The 19,459-nt window shown below is 44.3% G+C and overlaps 1 protein-coding gene across 1 annotated transcript in view; it reads right to left on the bottom strand.

Moving 5' to 3' along the window:
- The window catches only part of PTGES (prostaglandin E synthase), a 269,471-nt gene that overhangs the window by 35,555 nt on the left and 214,457 nt on the right, over nt 1-19,459 (bottom strand). Inside the window, exon 2 of the mRNA XM_078646245.1 lies at nt 9,511-9,593. Coding sequence (XP_078502371.1) covers nt 9,511-9,593 — 83 coding nt within the window. The remainder of the gene's footprint in view (nt 1-9,510; nt 9,594-19,459) is intronic.

Below are 19,459 nucleotides of genomic sequence, written 5' to 3'. Positions count from 1 at the left end.
AAGATCACTAGGCAGTACATATTGTTGGAACCAAGTAGAGGAGTCCCATGCGAAGATACTGTGAGAACTGGGTCACATATTTGTTAGCAAATCTGACGTGCCCATAATATCAGCATTTATTGTTAAAAACAGAAAGGGTGAGGGACCCGCCCCATTCCCCACACCCATGAAGCACCTAGTGTCAATACAAGCAGCTGTATATAGCACGTATCAGTGTTGAAATGCATAATGGGGGCACAAGTGCGACCAGGGGTCTATGGAGTCCCTCACAGTGGTATCCCCCGGTGCTTGTTCACTCCTTGGTGGAGAGGATACTGTGCAGTGCAAGGGCCCAGGCGTGCACCGAGGAGGAGAGCTGCTCCGAGATGCTGCACCCTCCTCTTTCATTGGTTCCCTCAATCCCTCCTGTGCCCATGCACAGTCCAGGGAACCTCTGCCCTTTGTGGCACCTGTGGACACCACCCGCCTGATGAGTCCTTGCTCCACTTCTCTACCTGTGGGTCCCCTGCTGCTTTCCATCCCTGTATTATTTGTTGTCTGTCCAGGATAAGAGCTGGACCGATAAACCTCATTGTGACCTCATTAGCAGGCGTGAATTGAGGCCCAACTGACACATTGCAGGGGACAGCTCTATATTTTGATCTGTGACGTCATTATCAAAATGAAGGACTTCTGCCCAGTAGTCAGAAAGATGTGAGCCTGTGGGACATCTCTGCCCCTGTGGTAGCACACCTGAAGCAAGTGTGCTGAGCATCTGTTAATCCTACTGGGTATAATATATGCCCTGTGGATGAAGTAGGAATTAATTTATTTAAGTTGTGCATTCCTAGAGACTCTTGGAACCTCATCCAGCGCTTTTACCCAACCTACCTCTGTAATGGGGACCCCCCCCCCACATCCTACGCAATTCATCTTTGAGGGCGTTTACGCAAGTATTCATATGTGCTCTCAGTGCTCCATAAAGTCCTGAGGCAGCCTTGTACGTACCCAGGGTGGAACATATAAAGTGGCATAACTGGTGTGTCATGGGTTCACCGCCACCTGCCCCTTCCCCCTCCAGTCCTCTTTAAGAGCTTCTACCAGGGAACCATGCAGCAGAAACTGCCCAGCCGGGAGGTGGAACTCCACCCTTAAATCCTCAAAGGGCAGGACTTCATTGGTCCAGAATAGATGACCCAGAGTCCCGAACAGTTGCCCTGTCCTCTCAAGTAGTCACCTCCAATTGCCCTTATGAAGGAGTAGAGTCAGGTACTGTCATGGGATATTGGGTGAGTAGGGGCCTCTGTACACCTTTTCTACAGGCATCCAACCCAAGAGTCTCTGACCACTTTCCGCAGTCCATGGTCTTCTGTTCTGGTCAGTTTCGGGTCTAATAGTATTCGCATCAATAACCGCAGTGGTCGGTGTAGACCTTGACTGTCCACCACCCCACACAGCCAAAATATACCCATCCCATAGGCCACTGCAGCTGTGCCGCCAGGTAGTACCTTTCAAAGTCTGGGTACAGTGTCTCGACGGTGAGCATGTGGCTACAGTACCTGTTCTCGACGTCAAGCGGGAATGCCGTTTTTATGCCCTTTCTTGGACACTTTAGATATACCTCTTGGGCAGTCACTAGTGTAAGATGAAGGTGTAGAGGTAGATGGATAATTTGTTCGTCACCCCTCTTGACATTTTAAGGCTGGTTCTTGATGCCTTTCTTGCAGACCACGCAGTCTGATCCTCGGCCTATCCTTCGTTTTGCCAGGTCTGCAGTTTTCTTGGCGGTCATCTTCAGGAAGACGTAAGATAAAGAGTTCATCAGGGTCTGAATGGATTTCTTTCTCGTCACAGACAGGGCACTTCACAAACAGTGATGTCATTCTGACTGAGAAATATAGTACATTTCTGTCAGAAAGTATTGCCGCTCGTGCTACTGACGCTGTTGCAGCCTGCTTTGTTTGCCTTTTGTGACTGGAGAAGCACTCACTCTGAAACCTCGCTGCTGGATTTGGCAGAGACACCTTGTGGCCGCAGAGGAGAGAGAGGCGCCGGCCCCGGGACTGCGAGGACCAACATACAACACCTTCAGCTGGTCCTCTTCCCGCGTGAGCCGCGCCCCCTCCCAGTGCCACGCCCCCAGCCAAGTCCTTTAACTTCTCGCGGCCCCCGCTTCGCGGGAGCCGCTCGTGCTACTGACGCTGTTGCAGCCTGCTTTGTTTGCCTTTTGTGACTGGAGAAGCACTCACTCTGAAACCTCGCTGCTGGATTTGGCAGAGACACCTTGTGGCCGCAGAGGAGAGAGAGGCGCCGGCCCCGGGACTGCGAGGACCAGCATACAACACCCTCCAGCTGGTCCTCTTCCCGCGTGAGCCACGCCCCCTCCCAGTGCCACGCCCCTTACGATACTCCATTTAATCATACCCTGTTACGCGCATCGCGGGACGCGCGCAGGTCGGAGCTCGGGGCGAAGCCCGGGCAAAGGGCGGGCCGTCTGTGGCCGTCCGGGGACGTATAAGGACGGGCCACCTTATTTTCATTTTAATTTCTACCTCAACCAATATGATTATGTTACCATAGGGTCCTTGGATCGAGCAACAACCGACATCAGCGCGGTAAGTGTAACTTCCGTCTACATGATAGTCGACTCTCAAAGCTGTCAAAATATTTAAACAACCATAGAGCGATAAATATCATTTAAAATCTTCACAAATTTGACTAAGGAAAATTTTATGGCTTTCAAAAAACTCAGATCTCGCACTATATTTATGAAGAGAATGGGCACCGAGGAAGCAGTCAGAAAATCTTCTGACAAGGCAATAAAACAAGGTCAGATAACTGGAACACCTGCAATCAGTAACTACTTTTTAGCTTTATCACCAAAAAAGAAAACTCCTTCACACGTCCAAGAAATTCCTTTAAAAACTGAAATAACAACATCAAATGAGGCAACAGAGCTGCCCCTCCTAGACTTACAAACCACTCAAATCTCAAGTGTTTCGGGCTTCGAATTCAACCAGAAGATTTTATTTTCAACACAGGAATCACAAATCCCGATTCACGAGTCCTCACATCTAACATCTTTAACACCCATAAAACGACTAGGTAGCCTCTCTGGTTCTGAGGATCCTTTTCAAAATGACATAAAGCTGATGGAAAATATCTCAAATCTTCAGTTAAATCCTGACAATTTATTTACCAGGTCCCAGGATCAATCTTTAGAACATAAAACAGACCTGGATATATCATTGGACCCATTTCTCCCTAACGACATTAATTCATCAAATACCGTGACACCTATTTCAAAGGCTCTTTACACCTTACAGGAAATACTGGAATTGGTTCTATCCTTTTTAGGTAATATTTTGGAAAATTCCGATCAAACTTTGGATGTTCAAATTGGTATATTAAAATTTTTGGTAGAAGAAAAGAGGAAAAAAGATCTTTCTGATGCAACAAACAACAAACAGATAATTGATGCGAAGCAGGATAACTACAATACTTCTTCTAATAATATCATAAGTCCTGAATCTAAAATCAAATGTGATATCAGTACCCAAACAACCGATCTAAAAACACTAGATCAATCCAACAAAAAGATACGGAAAAAGCCCAAGGATGTTAAAATATATTCCTTGAAGAATCTTTTTAGAGAAGAGCCTTTATCCACAGCTAAAGAGTTCTCTATTTTTTCGGTTGCCAAAAAACAAAATTTGCAAAAAAAAGGAACCGATGAAGAAGAACAAGGAACCTCCACTAAACTTTCACCTGATGAAGTTGGAGACGACAAGATCCCCCAAACAAAACTTAATAAAGGAATAAAGGGAAAAAATAGAAATAGGAAGCCGTTAAGAAGAATAAATAAAAAGAAATCCCGAAAGCTCAAATTCAAAAATGCAATCACCCCTCAAAATAACAAAGAGGGTCAAAACGATAAAATAATACTCGATTATTCTTCGGTAGAGGCAACTAGTGATACAACCAATAAAGGTATTGAACCACAAAGCGATTGAATATATACCTTCCAAAGTAACTGATAGAGCAGGTCAAACAAACAAGGAAATAACTGAGAAGAATAAGAAGTTGTCTCTAGGCGGGGAACTAACCGTGACTAATCGTTTACAGTTTGAAGAACTTTTTCCTATTGATAATCTACCATTAAATCGAGGAAGGATAATTAATTTGCTACAGCAAATACATTCTTTACAAACTATAACTAGCAAAGAAATAGATTTGGTGACCTTCCCCATAAAGGAAAATCGTAAAATAGCGGAAGTAATTTTTTGGTCATCAGTTCTTCCTGGGATTATCATAAAGGAACAAGAAATATTACATAAATGCGGCTACGATGTCATCGAAAGATCCCCACCGGAGAACATTAAAATCAAAAACAAGTTTACTGGCCTCCTAGGAACTAACTTGAATATCCCAATTAACAACTGGTATTCCAATAACTCCAATTATGCTGATTCAGGACTAACTTGTTCAAGGAAGGAAATTTTGAAAATTCAGGTAAATAAAGGAGAAAGGAAAGTGTGGAACCAAGACCAAGAAGAAAATGAGGTCAAAAAAACATCAAAGTCTTGGGCTTGGGTCTCGGAGACCATAAATAGTAATAAATTAGATTACCAACAACAACTCACTGTTTAACAATGGTTTAAAGATCACCTCATGGAACATAGCCGGAAAAACAAACAATAAAATGAATGAAGCACTTAATAACTATCCTGATATTTTAGCTATACAGGAAACATGGGCAATAAAATCTTTTAACCAGACGGGCTATTATGTTTACAATATTCCGGCTATAGCAACGAACAGAGGCCATGCTAAGGGCGGATTGGCAATTCTACTGAGTGAGGAGCATTCATGGTTCCAAGCAGTTATCGAGTCCAAATCCGACAACTTCCAATGTATCAAGGTCTCACTGAAGACTCATAACCTTGACCAAAAAAAGGCCTTTCTACTTTTTAATGTGTATATTCCTCCAGGCACCAACCAGGACGTCACCCTGGTGGAAACCATGGATGCAATTGCACAGATAATTGAAGATCGAGCAAATATGTCATATTTAATCATGGGTGACCTGAATGCAAAAATCTCTAATGCCGAGATCAGAAAATGGGCAAATCTATATGAAGAAGAAACGCTGGAATTATCTATCCCAATATTCCCTAAAGGGAAAGCTTCTGACAAAAGAGGAAAATTGTTACTAGCATGCTTGCCAAATTTAAATGGGACAATCCTGAATGGTAATGTGGATGGTGATAGACCGGCGTCTTTTAAAGACGAGGGAATGGATCTCTATCAATAATTGACTATTTAATTTGTGGTATGGAGCTAGTGGATACAGTTTTACACTTGAGCATTAACTTTTCAGATGATAGCGACCATGCTCCTTTAAACTTAAATACTGGTTGGTCGGTAAAGTCCTCCTCGTCGAACCGAATTATGTTCCATAAAAGCAATATTGAAATTAATAACAAACAGAGACGGATCTTTTGGAATTCGGCGACCTTAGACCACATTACTGAAATGATCTCACAAAATCAACTTTTAACTAGTATATACTTCGAAGATCAAATAACAAACTTTGAATGTATTATTACCAACCTTAAAAGAGCACTCCTAAGTAGGATCAAACAAGATAAAAAGAGAAACCACAAGATGTCCAACAAAAATACAATCAGGAGGAAGCTCAATAAACTCATTCGAGGGCAATACCTGAATTTTTCACCTGTAATCCAGCAAGAAATAAACAAATTAAAAAATCAATTAAGAAGAGAGAAGAACAGTCAAAAAAGAATGTTGCAGGATAAAAATTGGGTGGATATTCAAGAGGCGGCGAAAAAATATAATCAAAGAAAATACTGGTCTCTGATTGCCAAAACGACTGGAACAAAAAAGAAACTGCATGCTATACCAGTTCCACCACAAGAATGGGAAATTTATCTAACTGACCTATATAAAGAAAATGTAATTGAATCAGACAGAAATGATACTGATATTACTTCGGAAAACAAATCAAATTCGATAGTAAAAACTACTGCATTTTCTATAGAAATGCATATTAGAAAAGCAAGAAGTACTGCAGCGTCAGGTCCTGATCAAATACCCATTAAGGTTTTGCAGTTATATCCTAAAGAATGGAGTCAGATGCTATCACCATTTTTTAATTATATCTTCTGCACTGGGAGACTACCTAAGTAGTGGCAGGGGAGTATTATAATTCCAATATATAAAAAGGGGAGTCAAAATATCGCTGGCAACTACCGCCAAATAGCGTTGATGGACGCTACTGGAAAAATCTTCGCTGCGGAGGTCTTGGATAGACTAAAAGACTGGTCCTTCTCGCAGGGTCTAATACCTAAGTACCAAGCTGGCTTTCGTCCCAATCATTCAGTCACTGATAACATATCCATTCTCCAGACTATTTTAGACAAATACATCGGGCTGAAATCACAACCAGTGTACGCGGCGTTTATTGACTATTCTACAGCGTTCGATCGCGTAGACAGACCTACATTATGGAAAAAATTGAGGAGACTGGGGATTTCCGAAAATTTACTGCAGATTGTAATTGAGCTCCATACTAACACTTGGTCCCATGTACAAATGGGGAGTGAAAAAGGACTGACTAAACCGATTAAAACTTCTAATGGCCTTAAACAAGGGTGCCTTCTCGCACCAATTTTATTTTCATTATATCTGAGTGATTTACCATACCATCTGCAACAATGCTCTAGTTTGCCGCCAAAGATTGCTTTGCAAAGCATTCACGCTCTGTTATATGCAGATGATATAGTAATGCTGGACCTTACACCTTTTGGTCTTCAAAAACTACTGGACTCTCCAAATGTCTATTCTAAGGATCATTTTTTAATCCCAAACTTATCAAAAACCAAAGTGGTAGCTTTTTCAGGTAGGAAAAAAAGTGTCAAATACTGTTGAAATCTTGATGGGATCAGAGTAGAGGAAGTAGAAGAATATACTTACCTCGGCAGGATTTTCACAAAGAACTTGTAAAACTCAAAACAAATAAACAACCTAAAGAGAAAATCAGAATTACATGCCGGGGCTCTCTCTAGATTGTACACTGCCACCGGAAATAGGCACTTCTCTTCATTACTAAAAGTGTACAGAGTAAAAATCCCCCCGGTTTTATCTTATGCCACTGAACACATACCAACAAAGCAATGGTCCTATATGGACATAACCGAAGGAAACATTTTGAAGAAAATATTAAAGGTTCCAAGATCAACACCTGTACAAGCTCTCAGATTGAAATTTTCATTAACAAGCACCTATGCTACAGCAATGGCCAATGTCATCAGATGGGCTTATAATATACTGCATGCAAAGGAAGGAACACTGCGATTCTTGTTAAAGACCGAGACATTCGAATTAGAAGCTTTAAAACTTAATTTTTTCAGGAATATGTCTGCGGCATTTAAAATTGCTAATCTTACCAAAGACATTTTGCTTACCTGGTCAAATTCCCAATTGAAACTCTTTTTGAAATGCTTCACACCAAGACTGAGTTTTGACCTTGATCTTGCATATTGTAGTAAGTTATCTACATACAAACCCTTTACCGAGACATTGGAATATAAGCAAATGCGGCCATATTTGGGATTTTGCCTTACGCACGGAGCTAGAAGGGCCATAATAATGTTGCGCTTAGGCATTTTACCTGTATCTACCTTTACCTCCAGAAGGTCACTAGCAGGTTCCCCGATATGTAAATTCTGTCAAGGAGGTGATCAGGACATTGAGCATATTTTATTTGTTTGTCCCCATCCAAATATAGTAATAGCACGAGCAAGATACCTTGACCCGATATATCGGAAATGTAAAATTACTACGGTAAATAATCTGTTATTAGTAGGTAAACAACCACCCAGTGAATGGGTTTGCTACAATTTTTACAAATTTCTAAAGTCTTTTTTAATACTGTATTAATTTCTAATGATCTTCCTTTTGTAAATTTTTTCTTAAGTTTGTGGTCCTCAGTTGAGTACCAAAGCAAATAAAAATCTTTTGAATCTTGAATCTTTGAATCAGAAAGTATTGCAAAAAAACTCCAGTCCTTAAGGACGTCGAGTGAGGTTGGTTAGACTAGGTTTGAAAAATGTTTCTAGAGAAAATAAGACCACAAGGCCAAGCTCATTGCTCCAAGATCCTGTTGACAAGAACCAGAAAAATTAACCAAACCCAACGGTCACGTCTGGCGCGTGATGGGATGCTGAAAGTCACAGAGGCAGTTTTAATGCCTACCTGCTAGCATTGTCCTGCTGTACCTTTATTTTCCTTTATTTAAAAAGAGGTGTATGTCCAATGTTTCTAGTCACTTTAGAAACTGACTATTATAAAACAACTGGATTTTTTTTTCTTAAACAAAAATAAAATGTTGCCATTTCGAGCCCTTTTTGGACTGCAAAGCCTATTATTGTCAATGTATTTATGCTGTATGATTTTTAAAAGAACTTGCACAAATATAGATATATGTTTTGTAAAGTGCTTAGTGATCCCACACGTGGTCAGGACAATTCAGTGCATGCGACTAAGGAGGAGGATCCCCTGGAAGAGAACCATGTTGTAATAAAGAGTCAAACAAAAAGGACCCTGCCGTTAGCTGTAACACAGCATCCCCAAGTGTAACACAGTGCAAACAAGGAGGACCCATATTGCAACGAAGTGTCAAACAAACAGGGCCCTCCTTCCCACTGTAAGAAAGCAGCCCACAAATACAACCCCAACAGTAACAGACTCACAAAATGCACCCTCATTGGAAAGGATTATCAAGCAAAGAAAGTCATACCTAAGCCTGGGCGGTGAATTCCGTTCCGCTTGCGGAGTTTGTTGAGTTTATCGCACTCTGCGTTACGTAGAGCTTGCGGAGTTCCGAAACACTTCGTTCAACGGAGCGAAGTTTTTTACCTCGCTCGCGCACGTCAATATCAAGTTGGCGAGCGTGAGCAAGGAAAATCCACCTCCCGACAAGGTTTTTCCTCATTTGCGCTCGTCGTTGGCGAGCGTGAGCGAGGGAAATCAACATCCCGGTGAGATTTCTCAACGTGGGCCGTTGGATTTCTCAATGCGAGTGGCCACATATGCATACGACCGCTCGTGTTGAGAAACTGTTAGTTCGCGTTGAGAAAGCTGCCACTCGAGTAAGAAATCTACTCAAGCGGCAGAAAGGAAACAGCACCTGCTTGCGCTGTGCATGGTGCCATTCGTGATAATTTCACAGCGCGAAGAAACACCCGGTGCTGAAAATTACAGCAAACAGCATTTTTCTAATGCACTCTGCCGTTTGTGGAGCTCCTTGTATCGTGGCTGAGTAGCGGATCTCTGCAAACTCCACCCAGGCTTAGCCATACCCACCCTTCAGAGGGTCTTTTTTATCTTGCCATACCTTCATCAGTGTAATAAACCTCTCTCTACCACAGTGAGAGACTCACACCACACCCCAGTACACTTCAGAAGAGTTCTGCTAAGATAAGTATCACAATCCCTATCGGTACTTGCCTTCTGGTGCGCTCCACCTCTGGATCTTCACGGACAAACTCCAGGCCGCCATGCCTCATGGCATCTTCTGGGTTCAAAAACGCCTGTGGACATCAACAAAATAAATCACTCAGCGCCCACTACGCATCATATCATTCTTTATTTGTTATTGTCAAAGGCAAAACACATCACAAGGAGCAGCCCTGCGCTGAACAACATCTTAATCACACCGAAAGCAAAGATACAATTAAGATTAAATACATAAAGAAAAGAAGATTATTACATACATAATTACTATACACATAATACAACTCTCAACAATTTCTAAAGTGCAAAGTAGAGCTAGCATAGTAGCCCTGGAGTGTACTCCAGAAAATAAGAGAAGGCATGGGATGCTGGCTTTCCTCTATGTAAAGACAGCTTCACTGCAGTTCAAAGGTCCTGTGTGACTAAATGGTACTCTGGTAACCTTAACCAGTGAAGACAATTCAGTTCTAGTCAAGACCCTCCAAGCCAGTGAAAACCATCAATAATTAGATAAGACTCTAAAAGTCCAATGAAGGTCATCAAGGACCAGTGAAGACACTTTAGGACCAGCAAGGAGCCTCTTAAATCAGCCAAGACTCTCTCAGGCCTTTGAAGCCCCTCAACGATCGATGAAGACCCTTGAGGGAAAGTGAAGACACTTTAGGGCCGGTGGAGACCCTCCAGCGTGACAGAATGGCCAACGGCAAGTGAAAGTCTTCAAGGGCATGTAAAAACACATTAGGACCAGCGGAGATCCCCTAAATCCAAGGAAGACTTTCTAAGATCATTGATGACCCTTTAAGTCCGGTGAATGGCCTCTTAAACCAATGAAGACCATCTTAAACCACTGACGATCACTCTCTTTAACCACTGAAGACTCTTCAAGACCAGCAAACACTCTTTAAGATCAGTAAAAGCCCCGTGCAACAAGTAAAGACCCTCTAAAAACAGTGGAGACATAATAAAACCAGTGTAGATCCTCAAAGACAAGTAAAGACCCTCTAAAAACAGTGGAGGCAAGATAAAACCAGTGTAGATCCTCTAAGACCAGTAAAGACCCTCTATGGTCAGAGAAGATACTGCATTGAAAGTGAAGAAACTCTAGACTCAACAAACACCCACCAGGAAGATAAAAAATCTTCTATGAGCAGCGGAGACCCTGTAGTGCTTGTGAAGGCACTGTGGGGGCAACAATCATCCTCTAGAACTAATAAAGGTCCTTTGGGGCCTATGAAGACCCTCTAGGACTCCTGCTACAACACCCTCCGCATGCTCCGCAGGATCTACAAGTGGATCCCGACTGAAACAAGAAGAACGGTGACACAGGCTCTCGTCAGCAGCAGACTGGACTACGGTAACGAACTCTACGCAGGAATCCCAGCCAAATACCTACGACGACTACAACGCATCCAAAATGCCTCCGCCCGACTTATCGTCCCCCGCCGCAGCCACATCACCCCCCACCTGAGAGACCTACACTGGCTCCCCGTCGACAAGAGGGTCACCTTTAAGCTCCTCACATACGCACACAAAACACTCCACAACGCCGGACCAGCCTACCTGAACAGCAGACTCAGCTTTCACATCCCCACCCGCCAGCTCCGCTCCGCCAGCCTCACCCTCGTCGCTGTCCCCCGCATCCAACCAACCACCTACGGCGGCAGATCCTTCTCCTACCTCACCGCCAAGACGTGGAACACCCTCCCGACCCACATACGGCAGACCCAAGACCTGCTGACCTTCAGAAGACTCCTCAAGACCTGGCTCTTCGAGCAGTAGCAGCACCCCCCCTCCCCTCAGCGCCTGGGACCCTCACGGGTAAGTAGCGCGCTTTAGAAGTACTCTGATTGATTGATTGATTGATTGATAGGACTTACAAAGTCCATTTAGAGCCAGTGTGCAGCAAATACCATGTTTTGCCTTCCCTTTTAGGGTTTGAATTCTGCTTCTATGAATTCGCATTTTGTAAATTACCTGTGCATGCTAATGAATTAATCAAAAGTCAAATCAAATGCATATACTTTTTCATAATGTTCTGTTCTTGCACATATAATAATCAAGCTCACATGAATATACTTGTAGTATTTAACCATCACTTCTGATTATTTAGGTTTCGTCATTATTGTATCGTATTGTATTGTATTGAAATTGCATTTATATAGCGCTCACTACTCCTGACGAGGCGTCGAAGCGTTTTTTTCGGCGGGTAGCACGCTACTCCGGGACCCACAGAGGATTAGTGTTGAATTAGTATAGTGAAACGTGCAAGTACATTTTAAGTGGTGGATAGGTTAGTCAGTTATTTGGATTTGGAATGATAGCAGAAGGATAGAGGAGGACAAAGGTTTGTATTTATATAGCGCTTGGTGACGCACGCTATTCAGGGAGCCTATAAAGGATTAGTGGTGAATGAATATGGTGAAATATGAAGTAATTTCAGTGGTGGATATTAGTCAGTTACTGAGTGAGAAGGATCGCGGAGGGATAAAAGGGGAAGAAAGATTTGCATTCATATAGCACTTGTTACCCCTGATGGGTTTTGAACGCTTTTCTGGCAAGTAGCACGCCACTCCGGAACCCATAAAGGATTAGTGTTGAAAATGAGTATAGTAAAAAAAATATGAAGTAATTTGAGCAGTGGATATGTTATTCAGTTATTTGGACAGTATATTAGTATAGTTGAATATGGAATATGGAATTTGAGAAGTAAACATGTTAGTCTGTTAATTTTGATTGAAAAAGGATAGTGGAGGGATAAAAGAGTGAAGGATTTTTTTTTTTTTTTAAGTCTTAGCAGTAGGAAGAGGCTTTTGGATGAGTAAAAAGGAGTTTTGGAGGGAAGGAGTCAGAGGGGAGAGTTTAGAAATGTGAATGAATATCTTTATTCAGTAAAACTTGATCACCATAAAAGAATACAATATACATTTGTTTAAAAAAACATTTCAACAAGTTAAAAATAATGACTATCAACAAGGAAGACCATGATTAAAAATATAAACAGAGCACAAGACAATACAGTTGATAAGGGCCATAAGCAATGGTACTCAGCAATTCATTTAAGTAGATGGCCTTCAGTTATCTCTACTCTGGTCAATTGGTGGCCTAGAGTTAATTTTCAGAATTCTTGAGCGTGTAAGCCAGGCACTACTCAAAAACTTTGCCACCCCGCAAATCAGTGTGGTAGATGAAGAATCCGAAGAGAGCACTCGTAAGGCCGATCTATGGCATCTCAGCCCCAAGCCCCTACAAACTGGTTTCAACCAGATGTTCCGTGCCACTTTATACGCGGGACAGGCAAAGAATAGGTGGGCCACAGTCTCTTTAGGGGCCGCACACCCCGGACATGATCGCGATGGGCCACCATAGTTAGACCATCTTGTAGTAAATTCATGAACCGGGAGGGTCCCGTACCTTAATTTTAGATATAGGGCCCTATCTAGCGGCTTAGTTATGATGTCAAAGAGGGGTTCCAATTTTCTAGCCCACTTGAATTCAAGAAAGCGCTCCGTGAGTGAGCCTCCAACCATGCTGCGTGTTGCATCGGCCTGTACCCAATCCCAATATAGTTTCTTGATCACCAATTTGGACGGGGGGGATTGGGTCTCCCATACATCTCTCAACCCCAATTGTGAGACTAAGTGCCTCAAGTTATTTAACCATCCAATTTTGTTACCAATATCAAGCGAGATTAGGTCGTCCAAACCTTCAGCATATTTGGCCAGCTCCTTAGTCCTTCTTAAGCGAACCCAAAAGAGCAGTGGGCGCAGCCTCACTATATCCCTTAGGGCTCGTCTACCGAGGTCTAGCCGCAGGGGGATCAGCGGGGTGGAAACGGGGAGGGCCACCACATCTCTCAAAAACTTATTTTCTGCTAAGGTTAACTTAGTAACATTATCGAACCCCCATAATTCGGAGCCGTATAATACAGCCGGGAGTATCTGACCCTCATAAATGGCCATAACTGGTGACACTGGTTTGCTAATTGATTCCCGGTACTCTCGCAGGGTCACCCCAGCTACTCTTTTGTGGCCCAATAACATTTTGGCCATGTGATCCTTCCAATTCATTCGGCTATTTATCCGGAACCCTAAGTAGTCGAATGCATCAACCAACTCCAGGGGGGCCCCATTAAGCAGAAAATTATTTTTAAATTTTTGGGAGGGCGAAAAGGCCATCAATTTAGTTTTCGCGGTGTTGATGGTTAGGCCTCTATCTGTACAAAATGAACTAAATCGGTGCAAAAGTTTTTGCAGGCCATTCGGGGATTTAGCTATCAGTAAGGTGTCATCGGCGAAAAGTAGGGTCTGGATCTTTTCCCCCGCCAGGGATGGAGCATCCGTCTCTTCTCCTTTTAGGTGGTCCACCACTCCATTCACAAACAAGGAGAAGAGGGTCGGAGCCATAACACACCCCTGTCGGACTCCACTCCTCACGGGTACCCTATCTGTCAATTGACCCTGGGCACCCCATCTGATCCTCGCATATGTCCCCTCATGAAGCCTTACAATTAGTCTCAAAAGTGTACCAGGGAAGCCCATGCTTTCCAGAATCTCCCACAGTTTAGCACGAGGGACCAGGTCAAAGGCCGTCTTGAGATCTATGAAGGCCATATACAGGCTGCCCTTCTTGATGGTAACTGTCTTCCAATAGATCCCAAATAAGCGAAAGACCTGGTCCATCGTGCCCACCTTCCGACGAAATCCGGCCTGGAGATGAGAGAGAATACTTTCATCCTCCATCCAATCACCTACCCTTGAGATAATGACCCTGCCAACCACTTTCTGAATTATATCTATCAGACTGATAGGTCTGTAATTGGCAGGGTCATCTCTTGCCCCCTTCTTATATACAGTGACCACCTCGGCACCCTTCCAAGAATCTGGCACAGGGTGGCCCCTTGCTATCAAATTCATTATAGTGGCTATAAGATTGGCCCAGGCCAAGGGCTCTGCAATCAAGAGATCCCCAGGATCCCGTCCGGGCCGGCCACCTTCTTTGGGGTCAAATGTCTAATAGCCACTGCTACTTCAGAGGCCGCGAATAGACACTCAATCTCCCCGCGGGGTTCCCCTCCCCCGCCGCTAACCACCATAGGACAGGTTATATCTTCACTGCCACCATATAGAGCTGAGAAGTGATTAAACCATTGTTGGCTAGTTATATGGGCTGCTAGAGACAGGGATTTACCCTGTCTAGCTCTATTAATTAAATCCCAAAATAACATCGTATCCCTCTTGCTCACAGCATCTGTTATATCCTTCCAGTGCTCCTCCTCCCAATCACGTTTAGCCAGTGGTATTACTCTCAAATAATCCTTCCTAGCCGCTCTAACTAGTATTGGATTCTTTGTGAGTAGGGCAGCTGTCAATTTTTTCCTTTTCCCCTTACATTGTGCCGAATACCACGGGTTGCTAGAGATGGGCGGTGTGATGTTCGGTCTACAATTTTTCCCTTTGGAAATAAAATAATGACTCACTTTATCTATCGTGCCTTTATAAGCAGAATCGAGGCTGAAGGAAGGGTTTGGGGCACTATCATCCTCCCGTTCCCTTACCGCCAAATCTCGATGCAGCTCTTCAACGAAGGATTTAATGGTCCCTAGTTGATCTTCATTTAAATGAGCCTTTTCCCATTTTAATCTTCGATTATTTTCATAAGGGATAATCTCCTTGGTTATTTTCAATAGCGCACACGCCCCCCTCTCTTTACATTTCCCCCATTTAAACTTACTGCATAGAGGGTTATGGTCACTATCCAAAGTAGGTACCACCTCCATATCGATAAGGTCAGACCACATACTAACGTCCATTAAGATGTAATCTATTCTGGACGGGCCCATAAGCCTATTAAAAGTCATTGCACCTGTCTTATCAGACAGGGTCCTGCCATTAAGAGCTCTAAGTTTGTGTTCCCTGGTAAGGGCATTCATTTGGATTGCCCTTGCGGACCATTTTCGAATGGGTGGTACTAAGAAAGGTGGGATAGACCACCTACAGTCTTCCTCCTCAGTGCCTAGGGGGTCATCTCCAAGGAGGGGTTCATACGTACAATTAAAATCCCCACCCACAATAATTTTAGCTGCAGGAGGGCAATTAGCTAAAGCAGAATCTAAGCTATTTATAATTGTAGAGGTGTTATCCCCCGCAGCCCCTCTAGCATACACATTAAATAGATCAAGCCTATTCCCCTCAATATGGCCCCTAGATGAAAGGTGCAGTATATCACTACACTGAGGGTCATGGATAATCATGTCCCAATCCAGATCAATTCTTATCCAGACAAGAAGACCTCCTGCTGGTCTGCCCTTCCCTCTACTTATTGCTGGGGAAAAGAAAGTAGTATATCCGGGTTTATCTATTGGTAACAGACACCAGGTTTCCTGAAACAGACAGACATCGAACTTCTCGATGAATGCATGCCATTCAGGAATGTCTATCTTCCTTTTTAGCCCTGCTACGTTCCAGGATAACAGATGTATTACTTGGCGGCCCTTGGGGGCTGGTGGAGGCACACCCTTTCCCCCCCCCCCAGTACCCACATTATTCATACAAATATTACCCACACAACTAGAATGCTTAGGGAGTGCAATACAGTCAACAGTATTAAACGTACCCAGGGCTTCAGGGGGAGCCACGTTCGAACAGATACTAATCTTATTAAGATCGACTGGAGTATCCTCCTGGCATTTGTCGTCAGTTCCCCCAACTTGCGGGGGTTCCACACCTTGTTGACCACAACCCTCCTCCTTAGACTGTGGGCATCAATCGCAGTCCTCCATACCAGAGAGCTGCGAGAACCTATTACAAGTATCCAGAGGGGTGAAGGGTCGTAAATGCTCCATCCCACTGTTGTGGCTTGGGTAATGTCTCTGTGGAATCGTGGTCCAACCAAACTGACCATTGGGCTGAGAGGAATACTGGCCATATAAGGGATAGATCCTACTATTTAAAAATTGAGGATTGGGCCTCGGAGGATAGAACTATTCCCGGTGGTTGGGGGGGTACCAAACCGACCTCGGGTAGAAGTAGGTTAAAGCCCTAGCTGTAATACAGTTTCCCCCTCCTCCATTGGGCCAATTTAGAATGTAATCTACTGCCCGAGGATCTCTAAAATTGACCTCCACTAAATCCCCTTCAATGTCTTTACGTCTGCTGCCCAACCAAGTAATCCGCCTAACATGAACTATATCACCATCCACATTTGGGGCTATGGGCCTGTATGACCTCAACCAATGAATTATTTTATTTTTCAGTTGGGCATAACCCTCCTTCTTATTTTCTGCTAATGGCGGAACCCCGGTCAAAACTACTACATAGGGCACAGCTTGTGGGGGAACTCCACTTGTGGGACCTTAGTTACAGGGCCTCTAGTGTATCTTCCTTCCCCCTGCCCCTCACGATTATTTACTACAGGTGCCTTTAGCGCTGTCCTTTGAGAGTCGCCCTCTGACCCTATTATAAAAATATTTGAGTTTTTTAAGGGGTTTGGTTTTTGATTACCAGGCACATCCCTACCATGAGGCTGTGCCGTCTGTTTAGACAACTGAAGTGGGGCAGTAGGGGTTTTAGCTGGGGTTTTAACAATCTGGTTAGTCGAAACCCTAGAGATAGATTTGGGTTGAGCCCCCCCACTCCCCTGGGCCTTGGTTAACGTAGCCATACTATTTATAGCAGACTCTATTAATGTCAGTCTAATTTCGACTTTCTTAATGCTCTCAGTAATAGGTAGGAGCAGGGACCTCAATAAAAAATTCCAAATTCCCCATTAGTGAAGGGGAGGTCAGTCTGTTTGATGTTGTTGGCCCCCGATTAATATCAGAGTCCACTATGTTTGGGACCATATCGGGCGGAATAACCTCTGGTGTTAGTGCATCGAGTGTTAATGATGCTGGCAACTCCACCGGTGCCCTTACATGTATTGTGGATAATTTAGGCCCTTTGCCAAAGTCTGAGTGGGGAATTTTTACTTTGCCTAGCCCCACCCTTAGTTTCCTCCTTTTTTTACTCGGTGGTGGGCCATGTATCTGGGCTACCACTAGTTGTTTAGGTTTCGTTTTCCTAGGCTTCAAAGGAATAGTAATATCAGAGGGATTATGAGTGGGAGAATCAATTACAATAGGATCGGGGATCATACAAGGGGTGGGGGTACAGTCACGCAGCAGAAGAGGGAAACCTTCATGACTAACGGTTTCCATCCCAATGTCAGTTGGGTCCCCCTCCTGAGACATAGAAAGGGGAACAATGTCAGTAGAGGTTCTATTTTTCATGCTTTCCACTGAGCGTCGCCGCTCAGCCCTTCGCTCAGCCATGGTCAATTCCTTGTCTCCCTCAGTCAAAACCTTGGGGAAATATTTGTCCAAAGACCCATTGCGAAGTTTTCCCTTCTTCCCAGGTGTCCCCTCATCGGATAGCGTAGCCATTGAACTAACCTGTAGCAAGGAGCTCCGATCTACAGAAGTTAGAAGATGGGCCCAGCCCGGCCTGCTCTGGCCTACGAGGGCCTCAGAGGGCCCGCCCTTTGCCCGGGCTTAGCCCCGGTCGCTCCCAGTCGCTCCCGCGCGCTCACGCGCAGCGGGATCTTGGCTTCCTTTAAATAGCAGGGGTTGTGATAGGCAGGTGGCCGGTGCCGTCAGGGAGAGCAGCCCAGCTGGTTCGATTAGGGCGCGCAGGGACTCCTGGTCCTCGGAGTCCCTGACGTTGCTCGCAGCCTTGCCGGTCGAGGCAAACTACCCCCTTCACAGTGGTGTTGGCGCGGTATGAACAGCGCTGCGGGACCCGCGAAGCGGGTCCGGCGAGGCGTCCCTTCACAGCAAAGACAGGCTCGGTGAAAGAAAAGGGCACAGTCAGCTTCCCGTTTGAATAATGTCCCCATGTTTATTTTAGGGGATCGGTGTAGTAAAAAGAGGTGTCAGATGATGCAAGGAGGGGTAGAGCAGGAGAGAGTCTAGAAAAGGTTATTTTGGTGATCATAGTAGTGGTATTGGTATTGTGACGTGGAGAGGGTGGTGATGTGTTTATGTGTACAGTGTATGTTGTGTGTAGGAGGGAATGAAGTAGAGGTGAGAGTGTTTATCTTAGACTGGTTTGTTTCAAGAGTTACAAAGTGTGGTGGTGTGCAGTGTGTGTGTTGTGTTTTAGTGTTATTATGGTAGAAGGGAGAGGAGGGTGTTTGTTGGACAACTGATGGAAGGATCATTATATATTTGTTAGTGATAAAAGGTGGACTGTTAGGTGTAATTACAGCAGGGAGAGTGTGTCTGAGTGGGATGTAGTTATTTATGGTGTTGATTGGCGTTGTGTTAGTAATGAGTGTATTGGTTAGTGGTACAGGATAGAGTTGTGTATTGCTTGTGGGTGATGGTGGATATGTGTGGTAGTTGGGTTAGTAGGGTGTGTAGATGTGGTTTGGTTGGGTTTGTAGTGCAGGCTGGTACATTATTCTGTGCATAGTGTTGTGCGTGGTGTATATTTGGTGTGAGTGTGTTGCTCTGTGGTTGTGGATGGTGTGGGCTGGGTATTGTTAAATGAGAAAAAGAGCAGCATTTCTGGCCCTAGTCCCGTCCAGTCTCGCACAGGCTCAAATAGGCAACTACCCTTGTCCTCTCTGCCCTTAACAGGCCCAAACAGGCAACTACCCTTGTCCTCTCTGCCCTTAACAGGCCCAAACAGGCAACTACCCTTGTCCTCTCTGCCCTTAACAGGCCCAAACAGGCAACTACCCTTGTCCTCTCTGCCCTTAACAGGCCCAAACAGGTAACTACTCTTGTCCTCTCTGCCCTAAGCCTCGACGCCCGGGCTGAGACGCCCTAAGCCTGGCCTTTTTTGTAGCCTAGTAATCAGGTGACACCTTCAGCCAATGGGAACCCTAGACCTAACACTATCCAATCACAACACTAGCCCTAACATCTAGAACCAATAGGAGACCAGGACCTTGCAGCCAATCT

Source organism: Lissotriton helveticus, chromosome 5_1, assembly GCF_964261635.1.
Source record: "Lissotriton helveticus chromosome 5_1, aLisHel1.1, whole genome shotgun sequence".
Lineage (NCBI taxonomy): Eukaryota > Metazoa > Chordata > Amphibia > Caudata > Salamandridae > Lissotriton > Lissotriton helveticus.
Note: the sequence above shows the minus strand (reverse complement) of the source record. Positions and strands in the feature narration are given on the sequence as shown.